The sequence below is a fragment of the Camelus bactrianus genome, chromosome 22 (genome assembly GCF_048773025.1).
Source record: "Camelus bactrianus isolate YW-2024 breed Bactrian camel chromosome 22, ASM4877302v1, whole genome shotgun sequence".
In the NCBI taxonomy this organism is placed as follows: Eukaryota; Metazoa; Chordata; class Mammalia; order Artiodactyla; family Camelidae; genus Camelus; species Camelus bactrianus.
Window position 1 is genome coordinate 6,819,922 of NC_133560.1, and position 20,505 is coordinate 6,840,426.

The following is a 20,505-nucleotide window of genomic DNA, read 5'->3' on the forward strand; positions in this document are numbered from 1 at the left end:
GGTGAGAGAATGAAGATTCTAAGACATCCTTCCGCTTGGCGCATTCTAGACCTTGACTGCATCTCTAAATGCGAATCCGCAAGAGGTCGCTTTCGGCCACCAAGTGGCGCTAGGGCACCATCTAGGAGGGTTTCACTAAGTTTTCCCGCTGGCTTTGAAGTTTTGGACTTTTAAGTAAGTGTCAGAAAGGTTAATTCGCAAGTTGAAGCGAATTTTCGCAAAGCGTGAATGATGCTGCAGCCAGAGGCGGGCCGCAGAAGACGGCCTGAGTCTCTGGGTGCTCCTCAGGCCTCCTGGGATCGCAGCTGGAACTCGGGCTGGGGAGTCGCAGAGTCGCCAGCGGGAGTCGGAGCAGCCCGGCGCCCGGGGCAGGTGAGGGCGGCGGTGCGCGCCGCGCGCGGGGTCGGACGGCGCGCGCCGGGGGCTCCGCGGGGCCCGCTCCACTCCCGCCCCCGCCCCCTCGCGGCTCGGGGCCGGCCGGGCCGCTCCTCCCCTGGGTGGGTCCCGGCTCCTTTTCTGGCAGGCTCTATTTGCATAGAGGAAACTGCCCAAAGTGGCCGCTGTGTGGAGGCGCCTGGCGGCGGGGAAGGGGGCGTGCGCCGCGGTCCGCTGCTCCCCGAAGGCCCAGCCCCGCGCCCGGCCGGCTTCGTGCCCGCGGCTCCCCCGCCTGCCCACCGCGCGCTCCGCCCGGCACTCCGGCTCTGCGCAGCGCCCCCTCCGAGAGCCCACGCGCCACCAGCGCGCCATGAGTCCCGGCCAGCGCGCGGGCGGCGACGCGCCGAAGGGCGGCCTGGCGGGCAGCGGTGGCGGCGACGCGGGACGCCCGGCGACGGCAGCGGGGGCCTGGGCGCTGAGCGCGCTGTGCTTGCTGCTCTCCGCGGGCTCGGCGGCCGCCTGCCTGCTGCTGGGCGTCCAGGCGGCCGCGCTGCAGGGCCGGGTGGCGGCGCTGGAGGAGGAGCGGGCGCTGCTGCGGCGCGCGGGCTCGCCGGACGCCCTGGCCGCCTGGGCCGAACCGCACCTGGAGCGCCTGCTGCGCGAGGTGAGGCGCGGCGCGCGGGGCGGGGGACGGGCGTGCGCCCCGAGCCGTGTCGCCGAGGAGGGGTGGCCCGCCGGTCCTCGCAGGCCGCCGGCGCACGGGGACGGAGGCGGGGGTGCGGGTCCCCGAGGGCGTCCTGCTGTCCCCGCTCCAGCCTCGGGGTCGCATTCCCAGGCCGGTGGCTGCGGAAACAGCGAGCTAGAAGGGCCTTTGGGGGACGGAGGAGGAAAGACTGCGGACTTCGAAATAACAGATCTGGAGGCGAGTCTCCCCGGGTGTGCGAGTCTCCCCGGGTGTGCGCGCTGGGACCCGCTGCTTCCCGCTTGCGTTAAGCGCCTGGCTCCTTATCTGTGCCGGGATAATGAGAAAGCTTTTGCGGGAAGTGTCTTGTGACTCTTGTCTCCGGTGGCACCTACTGTTCCCAACGCCGATACACCTGGAGAAACGTGGGGCCCTCAGCAGGCGGCGGCCACAGTGGAGGGACACCTCAGTCAGACCCGAGGGCTGGGGCCCTGGGAGGGACATGGTCAGCCCAGCCTGCCTTGTCCACGTCCCGCCCGAAAGTGTTTCAGAGCAGCTCCATCTGGGAGACGTAGTGCTCGTTTTGGTGCTGCTTCGGCTCAGTGTGCATCCAGTGCAGCCAGACCAGAGAGGGTGCCCACATCAGCTTGGTAGGGTGAGGGGAAGGAAAAACAGTCGGGGCCAGAAAACCCAGATTCTGGTTTCAGTCGATGCCACCTGGGCAGTGTGGACACAGCCAATCCTGAGTTTCCTTGCGTTTGTCGGAAGCATCATAGGAGACTCTGTGACACTTAAGATTGCTGCTATGTGTCTTCAAAGCAGGAGCCTCGCTTGGGACTTCAGAGCCCTCGCCCATCATGTTTGTTAAAACCCCCACGTTCTGTGCAGCAGTGCACCTCGGCATAGACCTGGTGCTGGTGCTGGCGAGCTGGCCAGTGCTCCCCTGCCTGTGCTGGTCTCCCTTGCCTGAGCCGTCCTCTTCTTCCTGGGAGAGGCGGCTTCCCAAGCTCCCAGGCGTACTCCCAAAGGGGCATCCTCGACTGGAGTATGAAAAGCACCCCAGTGTTGCAAGGTGGGGGGGGGGCAGGCTTGCTGCTACCAGTTCCCCTGAATTGTGCCCAGCTGTGATCTCTACTAACGTGCTGAGCTATGTAGCCATTGTTGAGTTAACTTGGATTCTTTAGAGGAATGGGAGAAGACTGCACCACCCCTCCTTGGTCACCATATCTATTTCTTAGTCTCTTTCATTTAAGCCTGCATTATATCTACAGCTTGGTTTTGGGCAAAACTGCTGCCTCATGAAATGATTTCCTATGTTCCTCTTGTAAGTGCCTGCAGACTTCAGAAATCTCTCTGGAGCCCTGCTGGCAACTCATGGTGATGATTTCATAATTGCAGCCCATTATCTTTCAGCAAATCCTTAGAGACTAGGGTGTTGAATTGATTTACGGAGGGCCAGTGAAATTTCTACCTGTCAGTGCTGTAACTGTGGCTGTTCTTTCAAATAGGAGGCCCCTCTTACTTAGTACAAATAAACTGCAAGCTTTGACTGTGTAAATCAGAAATCCTGGTGAAACTTTTTACAAGGGACTTGCAAATCGTGTCCTGGATTCTAATGGGGAGGTGGGGGCGCTGTACTGGGAACGCAGTCACAGCTAAGAAGTGTGGACTCTCAAGTCCTGAACTGTGCAGATTACAGGAGAGACTGCAGGGGCTTCATCCTGCTTCCGAGGAGTTATTGCAGAGTCTCTCTCTCGCTCCATCTCTCCATCTCTCTCTCCCTCTCTCTCTCTCTCTCTCTCTCTCTCTGTCTCTCCCTCCCTCCCTCCATATGCCCCCCCCACTTTCTCTCTTTATTAGAAAGGCAAAGGGAAAATTTCAAATCCTGGGATTTCCACTTGAAATCCTCTATACCATTCAGCAGGCTGCCATTAGCATAGGACACATCTCAGCACGTCGTGCTACTGGCTAACCACGCTCGGCGTAGAGGGGTCTGTGCTTGGAGCATCTGAGATGCCACACCCTGAGTGAGGTTGGCCTCAAGCTTCTGGCTGTTTGGGTGTCCCCGGTGAGAGGCATCTCTTTCCCAGGGCACCAGTCCGCTCCTGCTCCTAGCCATTCGCCTTGCGGATGTCGCGGGATGGGAAGTGTACACAGCCTGGCCGGTGGCCCTGAGAGTCCCTGGCTGAGATGAGCGGGCTGTGGGAGGCACGTCGAGGAGCTGGTAATTGGCTTTAAATAAATGTGAAGATAATTTTTAAAAATGATTCAATATAAAGGACAAAGCGACAATGAACTGAAAATCTCTTAGAGAAAGAACATTTGTGCTTGAATGTGCTTCTCAGTCCTTACTTGTTCTCTGTGAAGCATCCTTTCAGCCCGTGCTGAAGTAGTTGCATTTGTGGGGGTGCCTGCAGCTTGTCCTTTTACCAACAAACTTGTTTTCAGTTTCAGAGGCAGAAACCACATCCAAATTAAAGAGGAAAAATCCTTGCCAACCATACACAACTTTAATGTCAGAAAAATAAATAAATAAAAAACAAGCCAACAAAAGCCACTGTTCATAGGGGACCCACTGTCTTTGTTCCCTTGGGAATAGAACCGTGAACCAACTCTTTTGGGATGGGCTGATGTGTCTGATAATGTCGATACAGAAGCTACAAAAAAGGAATAGTCATGGTAACTCATGATTCTTAAAGACCCTTCCCATGGCACAAAGGAAAAGAAATGGTTTTTCAGAACATAAAAGCAAGATTTCTGAGCAAGAGTCATTAATGATAGTATCTTCAGTACGACCCCAAAATATAAATGCAAAACAAGCATCTGATACTAAACTTTTCAAGTGCTTTAAATAGCTTGTCTCAGTAATTGCCCCCCCCATTAGTTATACCTAGAGTTGCAGTGTTACAAAAGCTCAAATTTTAGAGTAAATAAAAAGCTACTACACTACAGTAAAAATTTTAATGCAGGGATTAAAGAAATATTTAGTTATATTCAGAGGAAACTATTTCCAGCTTACAATGGATTTATTGTTGGCTGTTGGTCTTCCATTGTCCAGACCAATTAGTTTGAAAACAATTTGAAAAACCCGGAGACTCAGGATAAAATTCAAGCCCTTTCCTTCCCTGGCACCAACTCTATGTATTGGTTAAGAAACCTTAAAACCCAGAGTCAAATGTAGCTTTTTGGGCAGCTTGTCACTCACCAGGACGGCTCTATGGTGAATGCTTTAATAAAAAAACACCAGTGTTTGGTTCTTGTGGCACAACCTGAGGTGGAGCGTAATTCATAGCTACATTCATTTCCTTGACATCTCGTGGCTCCCAAACCGAAAAAGTTTCTTACCAATTACTTCCTGGCACACTTACTTTATCTCTCCACTCTTTTTTTTTTTTTTTTTTCCGGTCTTTTATTTTGGCCACAGTTTGGGAGAGCTTTATTAGAACAGCAGCATGTTTAGAACGAGAAGCCAACTGTCAGGCCATTCCTTTCCCAAACATATTTTGGAATTGCTGAATCGGACTCTTACACATTGGCTTGGGAGATTTGCAGCATCGCTCCTGAAGTTGGGAATCTGTAGGTGGAATGTAAGCGGAACGAATGGAACCAGCAGGCAGAGAGGGCTAGATGGTGCGTGGGGTTTCAGTCCCACCGTCTGCTAGTTTCATCATCTAACCCCCTCAACTTCCCTAATATGATGATCGCAGAGGGGGAGGGTAGAGCTCAGTGGTAGAGCACGTGCTTAGCATGCACAAGGTCCTGGGTTCAATCCCCGGTACCGCCATTAAAATAAATAAATAAACCTAATTACCCCCTGCCACCAAAACAAAAAAACAAGAAAAAAAAAACTTTTAAAAAGACCTAATATGATGATCACAGCTACCTGCATAGTGACGAGCAAATAAGACAATGGAGAGCAAAGTGTTGGTCAGTAAGTGGGCTCTTGATGGCGACTAACAGAATCCCCGACTGTGGTCCCTGAGACGACATTCATGGAATGATCTTGCATAGCCAGAGCAGCCTGGAAGTCTGCCTGCAGATCCTGGGTTAGTTCCCTGACTTGGCCACGACTGGGTGCCCCGTCACTGTCTGCCTTTCTCTTGGCCTCTCCTCATGGTCACGAGATGGCTGCTGCAGCTCCAAGCATGTGTCTTCACACAAGAGTAGCCAAGGCAGAAGGGAAGAGGCCAGGAAAAAGCCATCTTCTGGAGAGGCTTTCTCTTTCATTTGAGTCAGGGGACTTTCCTTAGAGCCACCAGCCAGAACCAGAGCCCGTGATCACCATCATCCTGTCCCTAAAAGGGTGATGCGGCTGCCACAGGAGGCTTTGGCCAAGCTCGGTTCATCCCTTGAGTCTGGGCACGTTGCCAGTGGAACAGAATTGCAGCTTTGTGAGGAAGGGAGCCTGAGAATGGCTGTTGGGGAGCAACCAACAGTGTCAGGCGGATGCCCTAGAATGTTACCCTAGAGAAGGATGGGGTTGGGGGGGGGAGGAGGGGACAGTCATCCATTGTCCTGCCACAGCTTTCATAACCATGCCCCTTTTACTGCTCCGTGCTTTGGGAAACTCTTCAGCCACAAAATTTGTTTCCTTCAGGGTCCTGCTCTCCAGCTCACCCTCCAGCCATGGTCAAGGTTGGTGCATTTGGGGTTCTCTCTAGCTCCATCCCATACTTGCACATCACCCTGCAGTGGGTGGAGAGGCTGCTCGGGCTGGAGGACCAAGGAGCTCAGTACCCCCGAAACCACGTGCCCAGGCAGCCCGCTCCCCCTCCCCATGCAGCCCCTGGCCATAGGTCTCCTGGACTTTTCCAACAGCCATGTCTCCCCATGGCCTCCAGATCCCCTTCCAGAGTATGCAGTTAGAATCATGGTCCCCAGAGCACAGTGTCTCTTTTACCCTCATCGAGCGTCATCTCATTAGAGTCCATCTTTCTAGATGCCTTTGGATCCTTGTGCCTTCAAAGAGCAATGTGACAGGAGCAATGTGGAGGTACTGGGGATTGAACCCAGGACTTCCTGCATGCTGAGCACGTGCTCTACCACTGAGCTGTACCCTCCCCAAGCCTGGCTAAATTTAAAAGGGAATTTATTGGCTTGAGTCACTGAGACGTCCAGGGAGATGTCTGCTCAGGCACAGTGAGAAGTGCCTTGATTTTGTGTCTCTTGGTATTGGCTTCATATTTCTCAAGGATGCCCTCCCTCTTCCCGTGAAGTGGCCGGGCAGCTGCCAGCAGGTCCAGGCTCATGTCCTCAGCGTTAGAGTTTCTCTGTCCCCATAGTTCCCCCAGTTCACTCCAAAGATCAGTATGGATTAGCTGCACTGGTCACTAAGACAAGCCGGGCAGCCTCTTTTTTCTGCTAGGCTCGGGGGGTGTGTGTGCACCCTGCACACCTGTGTGTCCCCCACTGGAGTGAAAGGACCAGGAGTGGAGGATGGTTCCCAAAGGACAACTGTTACTAGAAGAAGGGGGGGAAGACACTGGGCTGGTAAAACCCAGTAGATGACCATCCAAGGAATAAAAAGAGAGAGGCTTGGGCGACAAGCTGGAGCCACATCCTGGAGAAATTCCTCTGCAGTGGCTTCAAATCCAGCTAAAGGTTTTTTGTTCTAATGGGGTGGGCAGTAGAGTTGGTGGGTATTGTTCTGTAGGTGTTTATGTATCTTGATAAATTCGGGTTTATCTCTGGTAATATCAAAACCCGTAACTGTCTCTGAATATAATGCACATACAAAATGTGAGCTTAACACGTTACAGGGCCACTTAAAATCTTAAAACTTCACTGAAATGGCCGCATGAGTTGTGGAACACAGAGGTTATTGTCCTTGTTTTACAAGGGAGAAATGTCACTGAGATGCAGGCGGTGACCTGCTGTGGGCGCCCCTCGGGCTAGTGGGAGGCCCTGGAAGGAGGAGTGACAAGGGGGGCGTGTCCTGTCCACCCTTTGTCTGCGTTTCTCGTCCAGCCCGGGGCAGTGCTTCCTCGGCCCCCTTTCATCCGTTTCCCAGGGAGGGCTCTCCCGAGAGGAGTGTTCTCGTGAGGAAGGAGGCTCCCCTCCTCCAGCCTGGTTGAGGGGCCTGTCGGGGCGCCCTAAGTCCCACTGACCTGGAGCAGTGATGTGCATGTGCTAGGAGGTGGCCACGGCATTGCCTGGAGCCGTGTGTCCCGGTGGCTTTGAGAGGCCTGAGTTTGAAGAGGAAATGCTCTGGACAAGGATTCAGAAAGGCACTGTCTATATTTTTTTTAATTTAATTTATTTTTTTCAATTGAAGTATCGTTGCTGCCCCATATTATGTAAGTTACAAGTGTCCAACGCGGTGATTCACAGTTTGTAAAGGTTGCGCTCTATTTATAGTTATTACCAAGTGTTGGCTTTGTTCCCTGTGCTGGCGATACATCCTTGTAGCTTACTGATACCCACTAGTGTGCGCGCCTTATTCCCCCGCCTCCGTGTTGCCTTTCCTCCACTGTCTGTGTCTGTTCAGGCTGCTGTCACACAACAGCACGGACCCGCGGGCTTAAACAGCAGATGTTTACGTGTCACAGTTTGGGAGGCTGGGAAGTCCAGGCAGATACGGTGCCCGGTGAGGACCGCTTTCCGGTTCATGGCCGGCCACCGTCTCGCCGTGTCCTCTCATGGCAGGAGGGTGGGGGGCTCTCTGGGGCCTCTCTTACGAGGGCACTAATCCCATTCATGAGGGCCCCACCCTCCTGCCCCAGTCACCTCCCAAAGCCTCTCCTAATACCATCCCACTGGGGGGTAGGTCCCCACACATGAATTGGGGGATGGGGGACACAAACATTCAGGCGGCTGCCACCCCTTGAACCCCACTTCTCTACAGTGAGGTGGAGCCCAGCCTGTGGGGCGGGGCCGAGGTGGTTCGGGGAGAAGGGAGGGCTGGACGGAAGGGCTTGTGCAGCCGAGGCTGAGCTCTGAGCACAGACCCCGCTGTCCCTCAGTTTCAGGGCCCCGCAGGGCTTTGGCACCGTCCTGCACCTTCAGGGAGCCCTCTCTTTTACCACAGGTCTCTACATATGTCCCCCTTTCCCTGCAATAATGCTGATCCCCACCCCCCACGAGGCATTGATAGGCGTTGGTGGGAGACAGAGTTCTTTCAAACCTCTTTCTCAGCTCCGGCTGCTGCTGGGCAGTGGCCACCTCCTTCCTCCAGGATGTCAGGCCCAGTGCTGGCATATAGCTGCTTGGCAACCCTTCCCCTTCCAGCTCTTCTAAAATGTAAATAACCAAGATGGATGTTGATTTAACATGATTAATTGTATTGATAGTCCCACCGCCCTGAGGCCAAGTCTGTTGAACTTTTTGCAGGATCCCTTCCAATCCTTGCACGGACAGGCAGATTTATGTGCAGCTCATCGTCACCGCAGAGTGCTCACCATTTATGTCTTGCTTCTGTGTATTTCAGCCTTATATCAAAAACATTTTCCCAGCTGCTCCAGGGTCCTGTTTCATGACCACCTAGGATTCCATCAGTGGAATCTGCATCCTTCCATCAACACGCATCTAGACCTCCTCCCATCATTGCTGGCACGGTACAGTCGGTGGTTTTATAGGGGAAGTGTCTCACTTCTATTTTTTTTAGGATGGAGAGTAACTGTCTAAAGAGGATCGTTTTTAGGGCTTTGTTTTTTGTCTTGATTTTAGAACATCCGACTGTCCATGACATACATGTTTACCCTCCTGCGGAATTCCAAAACTCTTGCACCATTGTGAAATCACGCCTCAAGTTTTATGATGGGCAGAGTGGATTCAGTCTGTCTTCTGGTTGAACTTTTATTTTAGTTGGATTTGTTGTTGTTGAAAGCAAAAGCAAAAAGCAAATGATCATCAACCCTTAAAATAAGATTTGGCAGAACGCTGAAGATTTCATCTCAGAATTAGGCTCATTCGTTGGTTTGGTGCAGAGCCAGAGCTTAGTGGTCGCCAGGCATGGCTCTCGGTCGGCGGTGCAACTTCTAACTCTGTGAACAGACGTAACTCGGTGTCGTAAAGTTCTCTGGAGGCTGCACACGACCTCCGGCTCCTTCCCCGATCAATCACCTCCATGTGTAAGATCAGGATGAATCTTGCATTGTTGACGCAGGCACTTAGAAAACATCCCTCCATCATGTCCGGAAACATACTTCAGCACTAAGCACGAACCAGGGGGAGAAAAAGCAAGTTTGCAGGTGTAGTTTTAAAGAAAGCCATGTCAGTGTGCTCCTGGGGGCAACAGGGGAAGTGGCTGAGGGCCTCTGGGTGCCTGCCCTGGACGGAAGGTTGACGCGCGCATCCTCGTGGTGTTGCTTAGCAAACCCCCAGCCCAGGCTTCGCCCTCCCACAAGGGGCAGCGACCAGCCCAGGTGACCTGACGCCTAGCTCGGAGCCCTCTCGGCAGCCTCACGGCAGCCCCCCAGGAAAATGGCACTTTAGCTTGGAGCAGCGGCAGCTTTTCCCGCCAGTGTAGACATCCTCATCCTCCCCAGGTGGCTGATGTGCAAGGTGCTGGGGAAGACTGTAGCTTTGAGCAGCCCTGGGTTCACATCCCAGCTTTGCCTTTCCTAGTTGTGTGGCTTCCAAACCTCAGTTTGCCCATCTGTATTTTTTTGTTTTTTGGGTTTTTTTGCCTTCCAATGTCTATTTTATTTATTTATTTACTTATTTATTTATGGGGGTGTAATTAGGCTTGCTAATTAATTAATTAATCAACTAATTATTTTTAGTGGCTGTACTGGGGATTGAACCCAGGACCTTGTGCATACTAAGCATGTGCTGTAGCACTGAGCTACACCCTCCCCAGCTCGTCTGTTAAACAGGGATGACAGTACTTGCCTCAGAGTTTCTGTGGGGACGAGACAAGCTGATATGTCTGCAGAGCCCAGCGCATCACACGCATCCTGCAAATGGCAGCTCTCGTTGGAACGCTCTCTTGGAATCTGGAAGGAGTGTCTCCGCTAATTGGAGAGGAGGTTCCGTGGTTACAGGAACGGCCTTAAGATCCTATTACCACTGGGATTCTGCCACCCTGTGAAGGCCGTAGAGAAGTGAAAAAGGTACCTGAGTCTCTGAGTCAATAATGGAGAAATGTGACTTTGTTGTTGAAGAAAAGCAAAGACTGAATTAGCTTCATAGCCCCATTTCTTCAGTCTCTCAGTTGAGCAGAATGAGATTTTTCCATTTAAATAAAAAAATTTCATGGTTATGACCAAAATAAAAGTGTAAGTATCCCCCAAATTATTAAGTGGCCTTTTCCATTGTGAAAGGGCATCCGACACCGAATAAACTGAATTAATAAGCCTCTTTCTGTGATTACACAACATGGCACGAACGGCCTCAATGCTCGTGACTATGCTGGTGAGCTGGAGGCCTCGCGCACATCTGCTTCGACTCACAGTAGTAAATGAGAAAACCTTTATTTTTCTCATGTATCCACAAAATCTGGGAGCGGGGGGAAGTGCCTTCAAATGGGTAATGTGAACTTCTGAAACGGAGTTTGCTTCCAACTTCACCTTGTGAAACAAGTGATAACGCAATGAGAATGTATTCTGGTGTTTTCAAGAAGACAACGGAAATAAAACGTACTTAACTTTGGGTCTCCAAGGAGGATCGTCCCACACAAACCAGGGTCTGTCCGTTTATTTAGCTGTGATTTTTTGTGTGACATGTGGGCGATTATCACCTATAGCATCTCGTCTTCAGACCCATCTGTGGTGCAGATGAAGGACAAGTTTACAGGGCAGTGGGACGTGTGTGTGTGTGTGTGTGTGTGTGTGTGTGTGAGGGTGAGCCCCTGGGAGGGGTGGGAAGGCGTAAGCGTATGTGTGCTAGTGGGTGTGTGTGCATATGAGAGCGGGTGTACACACATATGCGCACGTGGCCTCTGTGTGTGTGTATATGTGTGAGTGCACATAGGTGTCTGAGTGTGTATATGAATGTGTGTGCATGTGCGTGGCGGGCAGTGAGCGTGTGTGTGCAGATGCACACGCGGGAGCTGGGAGGGAAGCAGGAAGGGTGAGACCTCCCCGCCCAAGTTGTCCCACCTGGAAGCCGCTCTGACGGCCCAGCACAGCTCAGGCCGCGGGGCCCCAGAGCTGAGAGCCCTGGGTTTGAGTCTGGAGCTGCCTCTAAAGTGGCCACAGTGTCCTGGGACAAATTAGTTGACTTTTCCAAGTCTCACTTTCCTCCTCTGGAAAAAGGGTGATGGTCTGTGCTTGACCGCTATTTCTGCGAGGATGGAGGGAGGCGCCCTTCCCAGGACAGCCTGGGCAGTGAGGGAGGCTAGGTCCCCTCCTCCTTACCCCCTGCCCCTGCCACCGGCCATCCTAGCCGTGGAGCTGCAGGACCGCTAACCCCCACGCCCGGGCCATCCCAGGGCCTGCTCCTGCCCTGTCCAGCTCCTGTCGTGATGCTCACATCTTCGGCTTGGCTTGGGTGAGCCGAGCTGGGGGAGGGTCCTGCGGGTGACCTTCACCCGGGAGCCCGTGCCCCAGGCCGGTGTGGCCAGCGCACATTCTTCTCGCTCATCTTCCTAAATATTCTCACCGGTGTCTCCCTCCCCTCACCCCACCCTCCACCTCCCAAGGTGAGAACTTCAGGTCCTTTCAGCCTCCTCCCTGCCTATTCTCGCTTCTCGTAGCTTGTGGCTGGTGGGGAGTCTGGGGGAGGAACGTGGGGATGGGACGGGTGTCCCGGGGACCCCATCTGTGTCAGTCTGCCAGGGCTATTGGAGCAAAGCACTGCAGCGTTAAACAACAAACATTTGTTTTCTCATGATTCCGAAGGCTGGAAGCCCACGGTCACAGCGTCGGCAGGGTGGCTTCTCCCGAGGCCTCTCTCCTCGGCCTGCAGGTGGCTCTGCGCGCTCCCTGTGTCCTCGCACCGTCACTCCTCTGTGTGTGTCTCTGTCTGAACTTCCTCTTCTCTTTTTTAGATATGGGAGTTTGTGTTTATTTAATATGGTGCTATTTCTTATGTATCATCTTTTACATGTAGCGATAGTACATTTTTCAACTTGTTTTAAAGCTGTGTAATTATTTCCAACAGCACAGCACGTGTGCTGTGTATAACACATCGTTTTGTCTCCTGCTGTTGAAAGGTTACATCTGAAGCGCTATATGCCATGTTACAGCTCCCCCTGACCAGGAGTCAGCAAATAATTTAACTGAATTATTTGTAAGTATAAACATGCAAATATCACACGTAATTTATATGCACGTTACCCAAATATCCCTGAAGCATATGCCAGTATTATCCTTGGAAGAAGAAACCGCAAAGCTGTTGACTCACTGAAATAAAAAGTTAAGCTTTGCCATTCAGATCATCACTATATTGTGAAAATTTCAAAACAGAAACGGTGAAGGAATTTTACGGCAAGCACAGATCTAGACCCCACCCAGATTGCATCGTTAACACTTCACTTGCTCTATCTCTTCGTGCCTTTATCCGTTCACCAGTGCATTCTATTTTTTCATACATTTCAAAATAATCTCCAGATATCACGCGCTCAGGGGGAGCCCTGAATACTGCAGCGTGTGTATTACTAACCAGTGACTCTCCTCTTCTTATGAAGACACCAGTCATATCGGACGAAGACCCGCCCTAATGGCCTCATTTTAACTTAATTACCTCTTGGAAAACCCTGTCTCAATTACAGTCCCATTCTGAAGGACTAGGGGTTAGCACATGGACACATGAATTTTGGTGGGGGATGCGACTCAGCTGGGACCACCATCTAGTCAGGCTGGACACATCGGGGAGGCTCCAGGTGCCTGCTGGGGACAGGGCGTGGGGGCGGGGCTCCGCAGGAAGCAGGCGGGCTGCGCGTGGGGACTGAAGCGGGCCTGGCAGGGCGGCTGGGCTGCGGGGAAGGCTGGAGGCCACACGTGGCAGCAGCCTGAGGGCTCTCCCTCACAATCAGAAGCCACCCCTGCACCCCTGGGGCCCGGCTGGCTCGGTGAACCTTAGAAGGCGGGTTCTGATGGGAAGTGATGTGTGTGTCTTTGCAAAATAATGAATGGGAACACGAATTAAGGATTACTGAAGACTTGCATTTCATTTGCAGACTAAACCTTTCGAAACACACTTCTGTATTTTGGGACCGAGCAGGGATCCTTAAGGAAATGTTTGCCAACGTGGGTTGGAAAAAGAGTCGCTCAGCGTGCCAGTGGGAGTCACTGATTAAACCCACATTCCTTAGAGAAGAGCTCCTCAGCTCCTGCCAAACGCCTGGGCTGGGCTGGGTGTGCTCCCTGACTGTCTGCCTCCCACTACTGGGATGTTTACCTGGCACTGAGGTGGACGCTGAGGCTCGGGGTTGGTGACCTGATGCCTTCTGAGCCCCGGATGGATGCCCGTCCCCCCAGCCGGCCAAGCCCGGGGAGCCAGGACCTGGGCATCCCTGTCTTTTGGCTTTTGTTCAGTGTACGTGACATACAGTGAACTCTGCAGATTTGAGATGTGCAATTCGCTGCATTTTGACATACGTGTGCACCTGTGAAACCATCTCCACGGTCTAGATAGCGAATGTCGCCCTCTAAAGTCCCCTCCTGCCCCCTTGAATTGTCTCTCTTCCATCCTCTCCCTCCTGCCACCCGGGCATTTCTGGCTGGTTCCACTGATTTCTAGCACTAGTGATTGGTTTCCCTTTTTGTGAGATTTTCACATGAATAGAATATTCGTCCGGGGGAGGGGGGTCTGGTTTCCTTCACTCGGTACAATTTTTGAGAGTTTCTTCGATAATTTGCGCACGTTATCAGTTCGTTCTTTTTCACTGCCGAGTAGTGTTACATGGATATAACACAGTTTGTTTAGCCACCTCACCTCTTGATGGATATTTGGGTTGTTTCCAGTTCGGGGCTAATACAGACAAAGTCTTTGATTTGTAATATTCACGTACAGGTCTTTGTGTGGAACACACTTTCATTTCTCCTTGGTGTAACTCCCTTGGAGTGGAATGGTGGATGGTCTGAGAGGTGTGTGATTAACTTTCTAAAACACCGCCAAACCGTTGTTCAAAACCATCGCATCATTTTACGTTCCCACCGGCAGTGTATGGCGAGTGTCCTATGTTCGTACAATGTCTTTTTTCTTTGTTTGCTTTTAAGGTTTTCTCTTCATCCCTCGTTTTAAGCAATTCAATTGTGATATTCCATGGCATAGTTTTCTTCATGTTTATTTTGAGTTTCACTAGGATCCTTAGATCTGTGGGTTTATAGTTTTCATCAAAATTTGAAGTTTTTGCTCATTACTTCTTCAAAATTTTTTTTCTGTTCTCCTCTACCTCTTGGACTCCAATTGCACACATATTAGACCGCTTGAATCCCAAAATTCACTGACACTCTTTCTTTTTAAAAGCGTCCTTTCTCTCTGTGTTCATTTTGGGCAGTTCCTGTTGCTGTCTTCAGATTCGCCAGTCTCTTCCTCTGCAGCATCTGATCTTCCCTTAATCCTTTCTGTCGTATTTTCCACCTCAGACATGATCGTTTTCATCTCCAGAATTTCAATTTGGGTCATTGGGTATCTTTGATGTCTCTGCTTAACTTTTTGAACATAGACAGTGCAGGTACAATCCTTGTTTTAAGGTCTTTGTGTGCTAAGTCTGTGGCAATTGTGAGTCATTTTCAATTATTTCATTTCAATTCAATTTCACTTCAAAAAAAATCTATGATTTTTCTGCTCATTGTGGGGCCTCTTTTCCTGACAGTATTTTCTTATCATATGCCAGACTATTATGAATGGTGGATATTTTTATATTTCTATCAATCTTGAGCTTTGTTATGTCACAGTTACTACTTGAGAATAGTGTGATCTTTTGGGTCTTGTCTTTAAGACCCATTAGCTGGGGTCAGAGCTGTATTCAGTGTAGGGTTGTTATTCCCTGCCTTCCTGGTACCTTGCTCAGTGTCAGCAGGTGCTCCTCCCAGCCCCGTGTGAGAGCTTGGCGCTCTTCCCTCTAATCCTTTCAGGTGGCTCTGTCCCTGGCCTTGGGTGGCTTCTTCACGTACACGTGCTGACCAGTGCTCTGCTGAGTACCCAGCGAGGACCCTTGAAGATGTCCGTGGTCCTGTGCGTGCAGCTCTCAGCTCCCAGGTCCTCTGCTCTGCACGCCCTGACTGCCCTCACGTGCCGGGACTCCATGCTGCCAGGCTCCCCCTGTGTTTCCTCTCCCTGTGCCGCAGCCTGGGAACTGCCCCCCGGCAGGAAGCCAGAGCGCTTGTTTTCTGTGTCTCCGAGATCACTCTCTTTCCCTGCTTGACATCTGTATCTTCAAAACTATTGTGTCATATATTTTGTTTGTGGGATTTTTATTGTTGTTATTGTTTGGGTTTTTGATATTGTTTTAGGCAGGAGGGTAAATCTAGTCCTTACTACTCCATCTTGCCTGGAAGTAGAAACCCATGACATGGCCTTTTAACATTTTTGGAATAATTTTAGATTTATATACACAACCATGATTATATACATAACCGCTTGTATACATAACTATGGCACATAACCATAGTGCATTTGTGAAAAGTAAAAAATTAACTGTATACAATGCTCTGGCAGGCAGAATTCTAAGATAGCTCCCAAGATGACCACCCCTTAGGGAACATACTTTGTATAATGCCCTCCCCATGAGTGTATGCAGAACCTGTGATTATGATGATATGATTGAGTTACACTCAACCTAAGATTGAGTTACTAATCAGCTTGTCCTTGGTGGGCCTGACTTAATTAGGTGAGTCCTTAAAAAAGATTGGACCCTTCCTTGAAGCATGAGAGGGTGTGTGAACGGGACCACATGGCAAGGAACTGTGTGCAGCCCCTGGCCAGCAGTCAGAAAGAGAATGGGGGTGGCCTCAGGCCACAAGGAACCACATGAGCTTGAAAGAGGACTCAGAGCTCTAGAAACACCCAGATGATACATTGATTTTAGCCTCATGAAACCCTAAGCAGAAAACCGAGTTCATCTGTATGTGGACTTCTGACCATGAAAACTGTAAGACAGTACATTTGTGTTGCTCTAAACTGCTTACTTGGTGGAAATTTGTTATGCAGCAATGGAAAATGAATACAATTACTGTGAATTAAAAAGAACCAGGTCAAATCCATGAGTAACAATAACCCACTGTTCATCTAGCAAGACCAGCATTAAGCTATGGACTGTTCCCACCACCTCCAGTTTGCAAGATGATTTTAACACTCTCATATTGTGTCTCCATTGGAGATGGTTAGAATTCTGATCAAGAATAGATCTATCATATGAGAAAATATTTGCAAATCATGTATCTGATGAGAATGTAGGTATCCAGAATACGTAAAGAACTCTTAACAGCTCAGCAACTAAAAGACAAACAATGCAGTTTAAACATGGACAAAGGGCTTTAACAGACCTTTCCTCATACAATGGTCAACAAGCACACGGAAATATGCTCAACATCATTAGTCACTAGGGAAATGCAAGTCAAACCCAAAATGAGATCCCACTTCACAGCCATTAGGATCTATTGGTGAGAATGGGGAGAAACTGGAACCTTCATACATTGCTGGTGGGAATGTAAAATGGTTCAGCCACTGTGGAAAAGTTCGGTGGATCGTCAAAATGTTAAATATGGAATTATCATATGACCCAACAATTCCACTCCTAGGTATATACCCAAAAGAATTGAAAATAGGTACTCAAACAATTCATGCACATACACTCGTGTTCATAGCAGCACTATTGACAATAACCAAAGGTGGAAACAGCCCGCATGTTCATCAGTGGATAAACAAATTGTGGTATGTCCATACAATGTAATGCTATTCAGCCGTAAAAAAGAATGAAGTGCTGACACATGATACAAAGTGGATGAATTGCAAAAACATTTTGCTAAGTGAAAGAAACCAGACACAAAAGGTCACATATTATGTGACTCTGTTTATATGAAGTATCCAGAATAGGTCAGTCCATAGAGACAGAAAGCAGATTGATGACTGGGAGGAGGGAGGAGAGGGAACGTACTGGTTGATGGGCACAGGATTTCCTTTTGGAGAAATGGTGATGTGTTGGAACTAGACAGGGGCGACTAGCTAAAGGGGGTGGTTGCCCAGCATTACGAATCCCCTAAACGCCACTGAATTGTTCACTATCAAGTGGTGAATTTTGTGTTATGTGAACGTCACCTTAAGTTTTTTAAAAAGAATAATCTGTTATGGAAAATAGCACAGTTAGATCTTAATCAGCGAGTGGTAAGTGATGCTGTGATTTTGCCACCCATTTTTTTGGTGGGGGAGGGGATGGCTCAAAGTTTATTAGTTTTGCCACCTGGGCAGTATAGCCGAACCAGCTGCCATAAGGCAGTTCCAATTTCAACAGAGCAGTAGATGAGCGTTAAAAGTGAGTGTAAGTCCCAAGAAAAAGTAGAGGGGCACGGCGGCTGCTACAAGGAGATTCACCCCCTGAGCCCCGTGGTCCGCCCTCGCGGGAGACACAGCTGCCAAGCCAGGGAGAGGCAGTAACGGGTTTGCTACCCATTCTTCAACTGAACTACAGACTTGATTCAGATCTTCTCACCACTTTTTCCTCTCATGTCCTTTTCCTGTTCCAGAATCCCGTCCAGGAGACCACATTTGCATTTAGTTGTCTTGTCTCCTCTGATCTATGACATCTTCTCAGTCTTTCCTTGTTGTTTGTTTTTTTTTTTAAATGACTTTGACAATTTTGAGACATATTGGTCAGGTTTTCTGTAGAATGTTGCTTGGTTTGAGCTAGCCCCATGTTTGTCATGATTAGACAGACTGGGTTATAGGTGTGTGGGAAGAATGCCACTCGGTGGATTGCCACTGTCCTGACATCATGCCAGTGGTCCATGACGTCAGCGTGCCCTGCCTGTCGCTGGTGACGTGTGCCTTGATCACCTGATTAAAGTGGTACCTGCCAGACTCCTCCATTATGAACTCGCTGCTTTCCTCTCCCTGCCCTGCTCTTTTAGAAGTGTGTCTCCAAGTCCAGCCACATGCGAGGCGAGGGGAATTTAGTTCCACCTCCTGGCCAGGGAAGTATCTACCTATATTACTCAGAATTCTTCTGTAAGGAAGATTTCTCTCTCTCTCTTTCTTTCTTTACCCAATCATTTATGCCAATCGAGACTCGTGGATTTCTAATTTATTCTTTGGATTATAACCTAATACACATTATTTATTTTGTTGGTTAAGTTGTTCCAGCTTTGGCCATTCTGGAGCTTTTTCAGGTTGGTTTTGTGTTTCTGTGAAGTACCCTCCCCCTCCTCCCTCCTTTTAAAAGCACTTCCTTACTTTCTGGACGATAAGACATTCCAGGTTTATCTTACATTTTTCCTTCCATGGCTCTAGAATCATTTATTTCTTTAAGGAGTCCTGGGTCCTTTTATTGGAGAATGGTATTTAGAGACCAAGATCTGGGTGCTGACTGTGCTTGTTGCTACTAGGGTGTCATTGGCTGTGGGTCTTCTCTGCAGACAGCTAAGGTACATACATGTGTATGTACACCTCCTATGCACACATAACTATAATTAATTCCGTATGCATCTGTGTGTGTGTGTAACATAAACGTAACCCCATAGGGATGTCTCTGACTAGCCCTGCATCACAGGGTTCATTCTAGCTTCCCTCCTTTGCTTATTTTTAACTTTTCTCAGACAGTGAGAAACTTGGCTCTCATTACCCATAGTTTACTTACTATAAATATTCAACCCCAATAAATATGTAAAGTGATTTCAAAATTGCCCCCCGTACCCCTGTGAAAAACAAATTTACCTACCAGACTACAGTGTTTATGTATGGCCTTCAGTCTTATAGTTCTCAGCTGAAAAACTGCAGTTCTCAACTGAAACCCTATTTTGCAAAGTCATTCATGTTAACTACGTGTTTTTCCCCCACTACCTGCAGTGAGGTTAAGTCATGCAATTTTATATAGTTAGATTCGTTTGTCTCTGCGTGCGGTTCCACCCTGGGGTTCTCCAACATCCTGGCTGATTTTTTTTTTAAAGCTTGTATCCATCAAAATTTACTCTTCGTGATGCACAGTCCAGTAGTTTTTGACAAATGCGTAAAGTCTTGTATCCAGCATCCCAGCACCATACAGAGCAGCCCATCTCTTCACGTCTCCATGTATCTCCTGGCACTTCCTTCTTCCTGTTCCCTCAGCCTTTGGCAACCACTGACCTAATTTCTGTCCTTACAGTTTTGTATGGCCTGCATTTTTAAGACATGAAAATTGATCGTAAGCAGAGGCTGTCTTGCTTTGTGATTGAAGTTAGCTGACACCAGGATTCAAGTCCAGTCCTGACATATTGCCCCAAGTCTCAATTTTCTCATCTGTAAATGGGTATAAAAATAGTTTTAGCCCCAGGGAGGGGTATTCTTGGGAAGACTAGATAACAGCTGTTGGCACAGTGCCTGGCACATAATAAGTAACCAGTCATCTCGATGCTAGTAATACTTTCTATTTGCCGTCCTCATCATCACCCAGGTGGGGTATTAAAAGAGGAACGTGAACGAGGCCAGGAAACGCTGCGCTCTCAAGCTGGCTGTAGGAACGAGGGAACGTAAGGAAGTACGCCTGAGCCCTTCCCTGCAGGGAGGAAGGCGGGCGGAGGGTGTGACCGGGCGGGGCGGGGCGGGGCGGGCGGGGCGGCGCAGGTCCTCGCGAGCCTCCCCCCCACGCCCCGCCCCGCCCCGCCCGGCCCCGCCGCCTGCCGCGCCTGTGGATTTTCAGGGCTGATCCTGGAATTAGTTAGGGCTTCCTGAGGAGGCAGAATCATCTGCGTGTCATGCAAAAACTGACCCCGGCGGGGGGATTTCAGGGCTTCATCTTGCCTCTTCTCCTCAGGATTTTTTTTTTTTTTTCACTGAGACGACGATGTTACAACAAGGAAAGAACTTTTAAAGAAGCAAATCTCCATAATCCCTCCATCCAAGTGGGCTGATGTTTTTGGTGGCTGCTGCCGTCCCACGCCTGCGTTTCTACACAGATGTAGACATTATTTATGGTACCATAAACATTTTCCTTTGCTGCTACACAGTCTTCATGACGATTTCTCCTGAAGATACGACAGTTCCGGGAAGGGGATTCTCCATCCTTCACTCAAACCCTCCCGCTGTTTTGCGGCGCTATTTCATGAATCTTTTTTTTTTCTCCCTTCTGCTGATTTATTTCCTTGGGATGTATTCCCAAGAGTAGGAGTTTTCTGTCAAAGGATAGGAATGTCTTTGTGGCTTTATCTGTAGCATTTTGCAGAAATAAATCATCATCTCCTTTTTTCGTATGAGGATCTATCTTTCATCGAAATGCAGCTGTTCAGGGATGGGATCAAGTAGCTGGTGAAGTGTGTGAGACTAATACTTCAACAAATCTTTAATAAATTTATCATCTGACCACGTAATGCTTTTTTGAAAACCGCGAGTTTCCCTGATGAGTTTTCCCTTGGCGCTTGCCACCCCTCCCC

General features: G+C 49.6%; 1 protein-coding gene across 1 annotated transcript in view; it reads left to right on the forward strand.

Moving 5' to 3' along the window:
- Nucleotides 1-548: 548 nt before the first annotated feature.
- COL23A1 (collagen type XXIII alpha 1 chain) overlaps nt 549-20,505 on the forward strand; it is a 301,705-nt gene continuing 281,748 nt past the window's right edge. Inside the window, exon 1 of the mRNA XM_074350158.1 lies at nt 549-1,039. Coding sequence (XP_074206259.1) covers nt 746-1,039 — 294 coding nt within the window. The 5' untranslated portion in view covers nt 549-745. The remainder of the gene's footprint in view (nt 1,040-20,505) is intronic.